General features: G+C 43.7%; 1 protein-coding gene across 1 annotated transcript in view; it reads right to left on the reverse strand.

Moving 5' to 3' along the window:
* Window positions 1-2484: 2484 nt before the first annotated feature.
* RIMKLA (ribosomal modification protein rimK like family member A) overlaps window positions 2485-16016 on the reverse strand; it is a 37449-nt gene continuing 23917 nt past the window's right edge. The window contains exons 4-5 of the mRNA XM_004025570.5: window positions 10569-10772; window positions 2485-6279 (exon numbers count right to left, since the gene is read on the reverse strand). Coding sequence (XP_004025619.1) covers window positions 5789-6279; window positions 10569-10772 — 695 coding nt within the window. The 3' untranslated portion in view covers window positions 2485-5788. The remainder of the gene's footprint in view (window positions 6280-10568; window positions 10773-16016) is intronic.

The raw sequence follows: 16016 nt of genomic DNA on the forward strand, positions 1-16016 counted from the left end.
CCATTCACATTAGCCCACGCTGCCTTCCAAAAGGTGTACCCCTGACAACGAGTGGTGAATATGGTCATTGTGATGCCTGGCTTGTGCAGTGGGAATTAAAAATGCATCACCTTAAGAGATGGCACTCGAATTCCGCTTGAGGAGGGAACTGTCTTTGTCCAGGAAAATGTTTTTAATAAGCCACCCATGGTAAAAGGTGAAGTCATGACGGTAAGGGTGTTGGCAGGAATCAAATTAAGAAAAGGAATGGCTATCCATGCGGTTGTGAGAATATAAATGGATCTGCTCTGTCCCAAGGACAGGAGACAGGGACCACGTGGAGTGGAAGGTGAGTGGAGATTCCTCCATAGTATATAAAAAGAACATTCTATAAATGGGGTACCGAGTCTGCACTGTTGTAGCATCTGCCATTCCTTCCCACGTCACTGAGACACACGCAGGCACACACACTCACTCGCTTGAATTTTGCTATGTGGAAATGGGCGAGGGAACTGAGCTTCATGTCTCAGCTGATGCATTGCAGGGATAAGATGCTATTTAAAATGAGGTAGCAGAAGTGTGGAGTCAGCAGTGGCTACAAAAATATAAGTCTTTGAGAAATCACAGAAATCTAGAGGTTCAGAAACAGAGCCCAGTTATCAGACCTCTCTGGATGCCAAGAGGCAAGGAGCCCTCAGCTGACATTTGGGTTACAATAGGGATGAATCTGTGCCTAATGTCTGGCTGCAAGGGGAATGCACTGTGGAACAGAAAGTGGGGGGAAGCTTTTGACCTTGTTGCTGATTGAAACTGGAGCATGTGCATCGAACAGGATTTCTTCTTGGGTGTGCCTAATGCAATAGGTTTAGGAGCTGCAAACCCTTGGGTTCCAGGACATTCTGCAGTGAGGGAACATCAGCCGAATTGGAGCCAAATAAGCTTTCAGTTAGCTTGGCATGGGCTTTCTTCCTCACATCCCACCACTGAAAGTGTGGGGTAGAGTTAAATGGTCTTGGCTGGTCTAAAGACGGTGCGGGCCATGAGCCAGCTTGCATCATGGAAATATACATGCCTCTGGGGCTCTCACCTAGAAGCCATCCAAGTGCTGAACCCTTGACAGCTGGCACATCAACACCGTGTTGATCCAGAACAGAGGCTCATCAGAAGGGGAGGAGGCGGAGGGTAGGCCCAGGATGGGAGCACGTGCTAGATCCCAGGGAGGGATGGAGCTACCTCTGGCAGTATGCCAAAGTGGATGAGGAATCAGATTGCCTGAGTCCAGCCTTGCTATTGACTGGCAAGTGACCATGGCCTCTGGAACTAAGTAAGATTCCTTACTTATGAAATGGGGGACTAGACTGGTCTCCAAAATGCTAATTCCATGGTCTCAAATGGGGATCATAAGCGACTTTCTTAGTGTTGCCCTGGAGCCCCAGAGAACACGAACCTCACAGCAAAATTACCAAACCAGGTTGGAATGCCAGCACAGGGCTTGAGACAGTGCATATTGGCACAGGAGCTGTACCTAGAGAAGGAAATGGAAAGGCTTAAAAGAAGAAAGTTTCCACATTCAGCCCTGTGGTTTTAGGAGGGAGGGCTGCAGAGTCTAGCCATAGACCTGGAATGGAGGCATGATTTCGTTTTAGGAAAAGATTAAAACAGTATAGCCCTTAGAAGAATCGTCTTCCAGGTAACATTTTAAAGTAACAATCTGTCCTGATCTTGAGTCTCAGAGGTACAGTCAAAAACAGTCCCAGATCTATGAACATTCACTTTAGGGACAGTGACAAATATGGCTATTTTCAGGGGCTTTCCCAAGACATCCACTCAGACTAATGGCAAACAGGCTTACCTCCAGTTGCAAAGGAAAATATTAAACTGTAGTGACTTGACTAAGGTTGGATTTATTCTCTGACCTGACTCCTTAAACTGACCTGCTAAGGCTATGCCTGCACACAGCATTGTGGTTCATTAGCCTCTGGGAGGGTCAGCTTTTATTTGGGTGGTCCTAAAACTCCCCAGCCAGCTGCTTACATCTTCCTCAGATTTGCATTCAGTGTTCTCAAGACCAGCATTCCTCAGGATTTAAAGAAGGGAGGAAGCACATCTCCCCCACTTCTCCAGGGTGGATGGAAATCCATGCATCTCATTATCTTTATGCAGAACAGCTTCAAAGACATCTACCTCTGATCAATACATATTCATGATTCTTTCATTAAAACAGCCCACAGAAGAGCCATTTTTTCCTCTTTCCTACTAGAGTTCCATATGATCCCAATTTTTTATTTCTTTCACAAAACTATTCCGGACCTTTCCCTTTTCCCTTTCCTCCTCTCCTGGTCCGCATGGTCATGGAATCTCCTTTTAGCTGGAAGCAGTGGGCCTGAAATTGTGACACTAGTGGCTTATGATCTACTTATATTGTTTCTGAGATCCGAAAGACCTAAAGCCCCAAATCCTCATTCTGGCAACCCCATACCCGATCAGAAAAACAGCATGAAGACATTTTTCCCAAGTGCAGAATCATATATTCTGAGTGACTGAGCTATTGGCATTCAAGTTTTGACCAGTTTCAAGATGCTACTACCAGATAATGGGAAGACCATATACAGACACTGCAATCTATGTTACATAAGGAAGACTTTGTTAGTTGGTATACAAGAGTGGAGAGTTTCAGGTTATATACGATACATCCAGAAGGCTGTCTGAATACACAAAGAGCCTTATTCCTTTCAGGTCTTAAGTTTCCCTGGCTGGAAGTGAGGCCTCTGAGAAGCTGCATTCCTTTCTCAGGGTCCCTACCACTGTTTGGTGTGCTAATGCCAAGAATGTGTGGCTTTTTTTTTTTTTTTGAGACGGAGCCTCGCTCTGTCACCCAGGCTGGAGTGCAGTGGCATAACCTCAGCTCACTGCAGCCTCCACCTCCAAGGTTCAAGCAATTCTCCTGCCTCAGCCTCCCAAGTAGCTGGGACTACAGGCGCCCGCCATCATGCCCGACTAATTTTTTGTTCACTGTGTTAGCCAGAATGGTCTCGATCTCCTGACCCCATGATCCGCCCGCCTCGGCCTCCCGAAGTGCTGAGATTACAGGCGTGAACCACCATGCCCGGCCTGACCTTTTTCTTTAAGGAGTGATGGGAAACTGTTATAAAATCAGATGTGGGAGGTGCTCTACTACCATTAATTTACATGCACCAGTCTCACTTACTTCAGCCTCAAAGAGGTAAACAAAGGAGGCATTTTCTCTATCTGAGTGAATCATGGAGATGCAGAGTTCCTGTGATTGCACAAGGTCAGCTGTTCAAGCGGAGAACCAGAACCAGGCTCTGGCTCTACACCCCATGTTCCTTCAGCAGGCCTGTGGCCAGCTGTGAGAAGTATAGCCTGGCCACCTGGCTGAGGCTCACAGAGTCCACAGCCAGCATGGTATGGGAAATCCTGGATTGGGGCTGGTTGTGGTCCAGCTGTGATCCAGCTTTCTCCACTTCTAGACAGGGCTAGTGCCAGGCAATGAAGCCAATGACTACAGATGTCACTCACAGCTGGAAAATGGGCCTCCTTTGGCAAAGGAATCTGGAAGCACTCTCTAGCTGCTCTGCTCAGGCTGGGGCCCTGCTAGCCTCCTTTCAGATAAAGTGGGGAGACTAGATTCACACCAAACAGTGGAAATGAGGGAATGCAGCTTCCAGACGATCATCACTTGGTTAAGTTTGCACAGAAAGTGTAACCAGTTCCAGTGAGAACAAACCTAAAGCTGTCCGTCTTTTAAAGCCACCCTGAGTGGTAAAGATAAGGTACATATCTTAACCTATATAAAGGTGAAGTATTATTTTTCAACTGTACAAGACACATTACTAGGGTTACAGTTCAGTGGCATGCACCTTATGTTGGACTGCATTTAAACTACAACTGTGTAGTGTGACATCTCCATTACATGGCACCAAACATTTGTCAATTGCACAACTATTACTTGGTGAGATCTGGTTTTAACTACAATACTTTAAAAGCCAATTTCTATTTAAATGTGTTACGAAAAAATGCAATAGCTTAACTTTATACACATTTTACATTTATGGCAGAGTAAGTACGGTAATTTCTGCACCCGAATGGGTAGTGTTGCCTTTGAAGTAGTCACCTTGGGAAGATGTATGTTTATTCCAGTGAAGCTGACCTTACACAGAACATTCCTAGAACCCTCTTTAGAAACTGTCAACTTGTAAGGGTCTTCAGTGTTGGTAAATCTTTGTCCTTTAAGGGTAGATCTATTTTTTGAGGAATGATTTTTTTTTTAACAGCTAAAGAGCATTAGAAAATAAGTCTGCTAAATAAAATGGGTGATGAAGCTCAGGATTATCTTGGTGGGCAGGAGGAGGGGTTGGATAAAACACAAGGTCTGACTATAAAGTTGCGAGGCCTCTTGCCTTGCATGGCTTCAAAGGTAATCCCAAAGGGGAACCCTAAGTGTTCTTGGCACATGCAACATCAAGAAAATAACTCCAATTATGCTAACTCTTGAGTGCATATGTTCTAGTGTATTTGGTTAAAAAGGTGGCTTTGTTCATTTTCAGTCATATTTCATATAAGCAGAAATGGAAAACTCCATCTCTGTGATTTCTCCCAAGGGAAAGATCTCATCTACTGCTTAGCGAATTAAAATGAAAAGCACTTGGTGTCATGTCTACATTAGCCCCCCCGCAAAATGTGCAATGGGTAATTCCTGATACCTGAGTCTTCCCCGTTTGGAAAAGTGGGTAAGGACAGGTGTCTGGATCCTAGATAAAAGTAGAGTTTCAAGGGGATTGGAGTGTTTCCAATGGCTCCCATCTACTCAATAGACCTCCAACACCCACTCATACAAGAAAACCCCCTACAGCTAAGCAGTACACAAAGTTTCAGTAGAGGAGGGGAAGAATGATGATCTCCAAGTAGCTTTCTATGGTAAAAACCCACTGGCTTCTGGATGACAAGTGAACAGAGTCCATTGAAAAAGAAAGTCCATGGTGTTAGATTCTAGTGCACGCTTAAGAAATAAACTGAGTGGCCACTAGCTCATTGAAGTGCATTTCCAGCTGAGGCCAAAGGCAGCAAAGGTGCAAGAAGCTGCTAGAGCTGACGTTAGTTGAAGCAGGGTCTATAAATTCAGAGTGGCAAAGCAATTTGTAGAAAGGCCCAGTTACAAAGCAGGACATTTGCCAACCTGTGAAGTCAAAGAACGTTCAATCTCACTTTCTACAAAGTGCTTCATTGAAAATGCTAATGAGGAAGCTCCCTAAAACACCATATCCTGAGTGTCGGAGAAATATGGTCAAGATGGTGATTGATGGGGAGCAGAGATCGATCCTCTAATAGTGTTTGAACTGTGTATTTTCCAAGCATCACACACACACTTAGTGAAGAACCTATTACTGCAGTCACATTCCACCTCATCTGCACATGCTTCCATCCCGTGGTTGCTTTTGAGTACATAATTCCAAGAGCCATTTTGAGCTAATGGGTTCTACTGCTAAAAGTCAGAAGCAACAGCAGAGTCAGTGCCTTAGAGTCAGCCGTAATATCCACGTGCTCACAGCAGACATCAGTCTCATATTGATCAGTCGGGACGTTGTTCTTGTGAGTGTTTTTATATTTGTCTTTGTAAAAACCACAAAGCTAGGCCATTTGCTTAAATCATCGTTAGAAAAAATGCTGAGTGCCCAGATGGGATTTCTAGTTTCTGTGCAAATGAAATCACATTAGTCCAGATTTTATTCACTCAAAACTACTAGGGAAGCAGTAGGATTTGGTTTAAATGCTGCCAAAAAGCAGGAATTCACTTAAGTTTTAACTCAGAAGCAATCCTGTTGTTAATGTTGTAGCCAGGTTCGGGCAGCATGGAGGGTGGGGCCCCCATTGTGCTTGCTGAGGAATCCCGGATCTCTCCCAGTTCAGGCTCACTTTCGCTAGAGGTAGACCCACTGTTGATGGTATAGACGCTCTCTGCAACTCCCTGAGCTGAAGCACAGCCATCCGGCTCGTTCTTCTCCCTCGGACTCGACAGTCCTGGGAGGACAGCCATCTTTCCAGTCTGCCTATTTGGCAGCAAGGACATGGTATAGTCTGCAATGATCCCACCCACATCTAAGTTGCATGCCTGGTCGAAGGCTAGGAAGCCGACATTAGCATTTGCCTCACACACCACAAAGGAGCCATCGTCCATGATAAGGAGATCAATGCCACAGAAGTCCATGCCTAGGATGTTGGACACCTGAATAGCCAACTGCTTGCCTTGTTCTGTCAGCGGACACTTGACGCCCACGCCACCTGTGGGGAAAGCACAGTGATGTAAAGGTGACAACTGAGAAGTCAGATGACTCTTCAAAGAAGAGACAGGGATCTGCCCAGGAGGGGCAGAAAGAGAGGCTCGATCATTAATCACAAAAGGTCTGGATGGAAATCAGTACACCTTGGGAAAACAATACGGCCATTTTTTATCTAGTCTTAAAAATGCTGATTTCCTCTGACTCAGCCATCCTACTACCAAGGAAATAATCTTATATATGGGGGAAAAAAAGCTTTATGCACAAAGATGTTGATGGCAGTATTATTTAAAATACAAATCACAGAGCCAGGTACATGATGGGCACTTAATAAATATTCAATAAATATTGAATGAAGAAATGAAAAATTATAATCTAAATCTCTCACAATAGAGAAAAACAGTGTATTTTACAGCCATTAATAATAATACCAGCTGGGTGCAGTGACTCATGCCTGTAATCCCAGCACTTTGGGAGGCTGACGTGAGAGGATTGCTTGAGGCCAAGAGTTTGGACCAGGCTGGGCAACACAGTGAGACCCCATCTCTACAAAAAAATAAAAATAAAACTAGGTGGGTATGGTGGCTCGCTGTAGGATTCCTCCCACCCCAGCTGCAGTTCCAGCTACTTGGGAGGCTGGGGTGGGAGGAACCCTAGAGCTCAGGAGTTTGAGGCTACAGTGAGCCATGATCATGCCACTCCACGCCAGCCTGTATGACAGAGTAAAACCCTGTTCCAAAAACAAATAATAATGCCCACAGACAGCTTGTAATTACATGGGAAAACAGGGGATTAAAGACTATACAATATGACCATAACTAGGCAAAAAGAGATTTCTCAGAAGAAAAGACTGTAAAGAATGACACCAAAATATTAACAGTAGTTGTCTCTAAATGGTGGGGACGATAAATACCTTTTTCATTTGACTTTGCTGTATTTCCCAAATTTTCTTTTTTCTTTCTTTTTTTTTTTTTTTTTGAGAGACTCTTACTCTGTCACCTAGGCTGAAGTGCAGTGGTGTGATCTTGACTCACCGCAACCTCCGCCTCCTGGGTTCAAGCAATTCTCCTCTTGCCTCAGCCTACCGAGTAGATGGGACTACAGGCGCCTGCCACTACACCCAGCTAATTGTTGTATTTTTAGTAGACACGGGTTTCACCATGTTGGCCAGGCTAATTTCGAACTCCTGATCTCAGGTGATCCACCTGTCTTGGCCTACCAAAGTGCTGGGATTTCAGGTGTGACCCACTGTGCCCGGCCATATTTTCCGAATTTTCTACACTGAGCATGTATTCTTCTCATGATTAGAACAAATAAAATTAACTTATTTATTTATTTATTTATTTGAGACAGAGTCTCACTCTGTCGCCCAGGCTGGAGTGCAATGGCGCGATCTCGGCTCACTGCAACCTCTGCCTCCCGGGTTCAAGTGATTCTCCTGCCTCAGCCTCCCAAGTAGCTAGGACTACAGGCACATGCCACCATGCCCAGCTAATTTTTGTATTTTTAGTAGAGACGGGGTTTCATCACCTTGGCCAGGATGATCTTGATCTCTTGACCTTGTGATCTGCCCGCCTCAGCCTCGCAAAGTGCTGGGATTACAGGGGTAAGCCACCACACCTGGCCAACTTCTTGATTTTTAAGAAGAGAGATGGCTCCTTCTTCCGTCTTTCTGTGCTGACAGAATGATGCACGTCAATGTCCTGGCTGATGCTCTCAAGGGCATCACCAAAGCCAAAAAGAGGCAAATGCCAGATTCTTATTAGGCCATGCTCCAAAGTCATCATCTGGTTTCTAACTGATGATAAAGCATAGTTACGTTGGCAAATCTGAAATCACTGATGATCATAGAGCTGGGAAAATTGTTGTGAACCTCACAGGCAGGTTAAACAAGTGGGGAGTGAACAGCCCCAGTCTGATTGGCAATTTGAAGATCTAGAAAAATGGCAGAATAATCTGCTCCCATTCCATCAGTTTGGTTTCACTGTACTGACAACCTCAGCTGGCATCATGGCCATCATGGCCTGTGAAGAAGTAAGATGAAAATACACAGGTGGGAAAATCCTGGGATTATTTTTCTAGGGATGTAATAGATACTAATATTTATAAATAAAATGCCTCAATGGACCAAAAAAAAAAGAGAGAGAGATATGGAAAGGACTGAGACAAAATCCTGTACCAAGGACAGAGACCGATTCCCCTTACTTTGCTAAAAAGCTAAGACTTCAGATTTGTCTCCAGTTAGTCTCCTTGGAAAGATTTAAGAATTGTATTCTCAGGTCGAATAACTAGTGTCTTTACCTTAACAATGTCCCTTCCCACCTATGACACTGTATGTAAAAAAGTCTATAAAACAGTTTTAAAACAGCTCACCAAGAAAAGCAACATGGATAAATTATAAAGCCACGTGGTTACTAATGAATGGATTTTGTAAGGTAACTAAAAAAGTCAAAATGATAACACACACACAAGGTTCAACACCTTGGCACTAAGCATGATCATGAAAATGGGCTGGGCGTGGTGGCTGACACCTGTAATCCCAGCACTTTGGGAGGCCAAGGCGGGCAGATCACAAGGTCAGGAGATCGAGACCATCCTGGCTAACACGGTGAAACCCTGTCTCTACTAAAAATACAAAAAGTTAGTCGGGCATGGTGGTGTGCACCTGTAGTCCCAGCTACTCGGGAGGCTGAGGCAGAATGGTGTGAACCGGGGAGGCAGAGCTTGCAATGAGCGGAGATTGTGCCACTGCACTCCAGCCTGGGTGACAGAGCGAGACTCTGTCTCAAAAATAAATAAATAAATAAATAAATAAATAAATAAATAATAAAATAAAAATACAAAAATCAGCCAGGTGTGGTGGTACACACCTATAATCCCAATTACTCGGGTGGCTGAGTCATGAGAATTGCTTGAACTTGGGAGGCGGAGGTTGCAGTGAGCTGGGATCATGCCACTGCATTCTGGCCTGGGCAATAGAGCAAGACTGTCTCAAAAAAAAAGAAAAGAAAAAAAAAGAAAATGAGATAACATGTAAGGTACTTAGTAGTGTGTCAACCTGAATCTAGCATTTTTGACACCAACACACCACTTTATCACAATTATCTTACAATTATCTCTTCTTCTTTTTTTTTTTTTTTTTTTTAAGAGATAGGGTCTCACTCTGTTGCCCAGGCTGGAGTGCTATGGCACAATCATAGCTCACTGCAGCCTCAAACTCCTGGGCTCAAAGGATCCTCCCGCCTCAGCTTCATCAGTTCAGCTGGGACTACAGGCATGTGCTACTGCACTTGGCTAACTTTTAAAAAAAAATTTGTAGAGATGGGGTCTCACTTTATTGTCCAGGCTGGTCTCAAACTCCTGGCTTTAAGTGATACTCCTGCCTTGGCCTTCCAAAATGCTGGGATTACAGGCATAAGCCACCACACCTGGCCCATGTCTTCTTTATGGGACCACATGCTACCTGAGGGCAAGGGCTCTCTCATCATCTCTATATTCCCGGCATCCATCACATAATCTGTTCCTGGAAATGCTCAATGACTATCAATGAAAGAAGTGCCAGACAGTGTCCAAGCCTCTTTATTAGTCACTGGACTTGGTATACTCATATGGTTATTTAGGAAATAATAACTAGTGATTGTGATTTTTTTTTCCTATCACCAACATATAAACTCATTCAGTGAGGTTGACAATAGCTTTCTGTGATGGGGACAAGAACTTACATCCCTCTTGGAGTATCTCCATTCAGTACAACAGATAACAAACTTTATCAATGGGTTAATGGGATGGGTTTATGCATTCGACCAAAGCATAAACTGTAGCTTTCTAATAGCATCATACAAAAAGGAAAACATTTCCATTAAAATATAAAAGGAAAATATATTTCTCCTGTCATCACTTTAGACTCTTATTATTTTTTTTGCCTGAGCTGTTGCAACAGCTTCAAATCTCATCTCCCTGCCTCCCATCTTATGCCATCATTCCATCCTTTACCCAGATGGGAGTTTTTCTCCAACGTCGGTCCTCATGTCACTCCCTTTTTAAGTCTTAACACCTAGAGGACAGTGTTCAGTCCTCCATGTCCTGAAACTCCTTGCCTGACCTCTGCCACAGCGCTTACACTTGTACGCTCCCCTCCAGGATTGCTTGCTGCCATAGGAAAGAGTTTGTTCCTCATTCTCATCTGTGAGATCCTGGTGTCTAGCAGAGGGTCTGACAAGACAGCAGGGATCGATACACATTTGCTGAATGGGTCCAAATACCCTAATGAAACCCTGTGCTTTTATACCTTACCGAGAGAGCAGTTGCTCTGCATCCGTCCATCAGTGGAGCAGCGAAGCATAGAGCCTATGACCTGGCCCCCTACCACCACCACCCGGATGTCCTTTCCATGGGACTCCTTCACGTACTTCTGGAACAGGTAGGGCACATCGTGGCGGATCAGATGGCAGATGTCAGAGAGGTGATGTTTATCTCTTGCCAGAAAAACAGCTTTTCCTTTAAGAAGAAAAAGAGCAAGAGAAGGGGTTAGAGAAGGCTCTGGACTCTGTACTTGCCATCTGGCCTCCTTGTCCATAAAGTCATCAGTTCTCTCTAAACTTGCCTCACTTTGGTCCCTTCTATTTCTCTGCTAGACTTTTGTTTCTTATCAAATGACCACAGAACCTTACTTTCCCTTAACTTTCCTCAGGTCCTAATACCCTCTCCCTCCACCATCACTCTTTTTGAAATGACTTAATGATTATTCCAGAAACACAGAGAAAGAGCCAAAATAGAATCCAAAGATCTAATCAATTCAGTGCCCAAAACAGTTAATTAGCATCTCCCATCACCCCCAGGATGCTGATTAGGCAGGATCCACATCTAACTCATTTTAAAAAAATTCCTCAGACCTAACACTGGGCTGGATGCACAGGGCAGATGCCAATTAATGTTTGTAGAACATAATTTATTGAAAATACTTTAGAGAAATTCCAAGTCTGGATGGAGAGAGATCCCCAAAAAAGGTAGCACAGAGTGATATAACATCAACAGAGGTCTATGCATAATTCTGTGGGAGCTCAAAGGAGGGAAGCACTGACAGACATCCTTCCTTTTAGACATAAAGTTATTATTTGGCTATACCCATTTAATTCTGAAAGGAATGGCCTATGCCTCTATTGATCTCTGCAGAAAGCATTCCTTCTTGATTCTAAATTCTTTATTTTCTGTTCAAATTGCCTACACTTTTGTAATTATTTAGCATCAGCTTTTTTTTTTTTTTTTTTGAGACAGAGTCTTGCTCTGTCACCCAGGCTATAGTGCAGTGGTGCGATCTTGGCTCACTGCAACCTCCACCTCCCAGGTTCAAGCAATTCTCCTGCCTTAGCCTCTGGAGTAGCTGGGATTACAGGCACGCATGCCTAGCAAATTTTTGTATTTTTAGTAGAGATGAGGTTTCACCATGTTGGCCAGGCTGGTCTCGAACTCCTGGCCTCAAGTGATCTGCCTGCCTCAGCCTCCCAAAGTGCTGGGATTACAGGTGTGAGTCACCATGACCAGCCAACATCAGCTTTTCCATTGATATATTAGTTAACAGACCTGAGCAGAGGTTCTGATAAGTTTGCTCTGCAAATCTGACATGAGCATGCCCAGTCTGAACATTCTTTTCAGCAAATATGGAACAAAGAGATGGTTTTCCTAAGCTTTGTGTCACCATCTTACAAGGACTGGAACTCTTCTGAAGTCTTAATAAAAAGACCAGTCCCAGGCCAGGTGCAGTGGCTCACGCCTGACATCCCAGCACTTTGGGAGGCTGAGGCGGGCAGATCACCTCAGGTCAGGAGTTTAAGACCAGCCTGACCAACATGGAGAAACCCCATCTCTACTAAAGATACAAAATTAGCTGGGCATGGTGGTGCATGCCTATAACCCCAGCTACTCGGGATGCTGAGGCAGGAGAATCGCTTGAACCCGGGAGGCAGAGAGGTTGCGGTGAGCCAAGATCGCACCATTGAACTCCAGACTGGGCAACAAGAGCAAAACTTCATCTCAAAAACAAACAAACAAATACACCAGTCCCTAGTGGTACATAAAACTGAAAAGTAAATTCCAAAACATGTTATAACCAGGATGCAATCATTCCCAAGATGACTGGACCCTAGACACCTGACAGAGCTGGAGGAGTTCAGCCACGTGATCTGAAGATGTCCACATGGCAGGTGACAGGAGAGTGTGCAGGTAAGTGGGTGTCAGTGTCAGGGAAGCTGGATAGGGCCCAGCAAGGGGTCACAAGAGGAAAATGGAGAGGCCTCAGCAAGTGTGGACGATGCAGCATCAGTGCTCCCTGTCTTCAATCAATGAGTGTGGGGCAAGCAGATACACATCTGATGCCAGGAGATCTGGAGATCTGGCTTCTGGCAACAGATGGCTGGGATTCAGGTATATGCACTGGGTTCTCCGGACATTAGGTAGGATTTTCAGCAGAGATGGGGGCTAGAGATAGGAACTGGGTTTCTTGGTTTCGGGTACAGAAGTTCTAATATGGGGGTCAGTCTGCAGTTAATAAAGGAGCTACAGTTTTAAGGCAAGAAGGAAAAAAGGAGAGAAAGGCAGTAAGATTGGTTAATCATGTACTAAGTGCCAAGCAGTTTGATTTTTTATTATTTCACTTATACTTCATGCTAGCCCTAGGAAGCCATTATAACAAGGATGGTTAATCCCATTTGAGGGAAAAAGGGTCCAATCTCAAAACTTACTATAAAGTTACAGTAATCAAGACAGTGTGGCTTGGCATATAGAACTATATCAAAAGAATAAAATTGAGAACCCAGAAATCAACCTTCACGCACATGGTGAACTGATTTTTGACAAGGGTTCCAACAGCTTTTAGTGGCGGAATGAACAGGCTCTTCAACAAATGGTACTGGGAAAACTGGATATCCACATTCAAAAGAATAAAGTTGAACCCCTACCTCATACCATACATAAAAATTAACTCAAAATGGATCAAAGACTCAAAGGTAAGGGCTAAAACTATGAAGCTTTTAGAAGGCAACATAAATGTAAATCTGTGTGGCTTTGGATTAGGCAAGCACAAAATGACATCAAAAGCATATGGAAACAAAAAAAAAAATAGGTTAGACTTTACCAAAATAAAAAACTTTTGTGCATCAAGATACTATATCAAGAAATGAAAAGACAACCTATGGGAATGGGAAAAACATGTTCAAACATGTTGTTATATATCTAATAAGGATTTAGAATCTACATTATACGGCTGGGTGCAGTGGCTCATGCCTGTAATCCCAGCATTTTGGGAGGCTGCGGTGGGTGGATGGCTTGAGTCCAGGAGTTTGAGACCAGCCTGGGCAACATGACAAAATCTCATCTCTATAAAAAATGCAAAAATCAGCCAGGCATGGCGGTGCATGCCTATAGTCCCAGCTACTTGGGAGGCTGAGGCAGGAGGATCGTTTGAGCCCAGGATGCAGAGGCTGCAGTGAGACAAGATCGCACCATTGCAGTCCAGTGAGAGCATATCTCAAAAAAAAAAAAAAAAAAAAAAAGAATCTACATTCTACAAGAACCCTTCAAACTCGACAATAAAAAGATTAAAAACCCAGTTAAAAAGTGGGCAAAGGATATGAAAAAACATTCCTCCAAAGAAGACACACAAATGGCCAACAAGCACTTGAAAAGATGTTCAACATCATTAGTCTTTGGGTAAATGCAAATCGAAACCACAATGAGATACCATTTCACACTCACTAGATAGCTATAATAAGCATACATACATACATACTTACATAACAAATAACAAGTGATGGTGAGGATATGGAGAAATTGGAACCCTCAAACATTGCTGGTGGAAATGTAAAATGTGGTACAGCCATACAACAGTCATATTATTAAGTCACAAAAAGAGATAAACTAGTGTTACTTGCTACAACATAGATGAACCTTGAAAACATCATGCTAAGTGAAAGAAGCCAGACACAAAAGTCCACATACTGTATAAATCCATTCATATAAAATAGCCAAAACAGGCAAATCTATAGTAACAGAAAGTATTATTAATAATAGGTCAGTGGTTGCCAGGGACTGAGGGAGAGGCAATCGGGACTAACTACTACTAGGTATGAGGCTTCTTTTGGGGGTGATGGAAATGTTCTGAAATTAAGTAGTAGTAATAGTTGTAAAACACAGTGAGTACACTAAAATCCAGTGAATTTTACACTTTGCGCTGTTAAATTTTTTATGTGAATTGTATTTTCATTTTTTTAATTTCCAAAACATTACGTATATTTAATTTGTTTGCTGTCTTACCTTTCTACAACGTAAGCTACTCGAGGGCAGGAACTTTTGTTTTTATCTGTATCCCCAACGCCTGGAATAGTGCCTGGCATTTTGTAGACACTCAATAAATATGTGAATTTTATGTTATGTGTATTTTACCATAATAAAAATGACTAGTTGAAAGGCTGGTTGAAATTGAGCTCAGTAGCACATCTGCATCGCACTAAGAGTCCCGCTTTGCCACCCAGGCTCCTTTCTCTGCTCCTCAGCACGACTCATCTATGCTCACAGGTCGCGTTGCCTACCCTTGCTTCTGTGTGTTGCTCACTCACTTCCGCCAATTCAAATTCTACACATCCACTGAAGTCTCCTTTTCTTCCAGTGAAGACTTCACGGCAGAATTGTCCCCTCCCTCCTGTAGGCTTAAACAGACCCGTGGGCATACTTGCTATATCAGTGATGATCACCCTGCAATGCAACTGTGTCTACACATTTGAGCTCCTCGAGATCAGTGACTGGGTCTAGTTTGTTTTTGTTTTTTTGTTTTTTGAGACATGGTCTCACTCTGTCGCCCAGGATGGAGTGCTGTCTAGTTCATTTCTATTGCACAGTCCCTACACCATAGTAGTTGCTCACTGTGTATCTATTTAGGGTGACCTTCCCTCACTCCAGATGCCTGGAGTGTTTAAGCATGCCACCTGGGTATCCCGATGAGGCACCTGCTCATATACTGCAGGAAGACTCCTTTCTGTTGCTGATGTCCCTACTGAGTCCCAGCGATGCACTGAGCACTACAGTAAGCCTTACAGAGACAGATGCTCAGGATCTGGTCCCCACCACTGAGCAGCTCGCAGTCTAGTAAAGGAAGGAGGCATATAAACCTGTAACTGTGACAAAGTATAGCACTCTGCTAGAGGCACATACAAAATGCTATGGAAACAAAAAGGGAAGAGCAATTAATTTTGTCTGGAAGAGAGGGAGGGAGATCAGGGAATGTGTGTAGAAAAGAAATGACATCTGGAGCTGGCCTTAAAGGATGAGCAGAAGGTGACCAAGTGAGCAGAGAAAGATGGCATTCTCAGCAAAGGGAAAAGAGCAGACGCTTAAAGAGGGGAAAATGCACGGTCTACTTGGTGAATGAGAAGTAGTCTGGAATGGATTATGAAAGGTTCATGTGGCCAGAGATAGCTGCAAGAGAAGGCTGAGGCTGTTTGTACAGGGCCTTCAGTTTCATGATGAGGAATAGGGACACTGTCTAATAGGCAGCACAGGGTCTTGGGAGGGTTTTTCAGTGAGAGAGTAACAAGAATAGATCTATGTTTCAGAGAAATTACTTCAAAAAAAGAACAGAAGAGGCACTGGCAGTGGAGTTAGGGAAACCGATCAGCATTAAGTCAGGAGTTGATTGCAATAGTTCAGGGAAGAGGTGAGCATGATCTGACAAAAGCAAGAACAGAGGACAAA

The sequence above is a fragment of the Gorilla gorilla genome, chromosome 1 (genome assembly GCF_029281585.2).
Source record: "Gorilla gorilla gorilla isolate KB3781 chromosome 1, NHGRI_mGorGor1-v2.1_pri, whole genome shotgun sequence".
NCBI classification, from domain to species: Eukaryota; Metazoa; Chordata; class Mammalia; order Primates; family Hominidae; genus Gorilla; species Gorilla gorilla.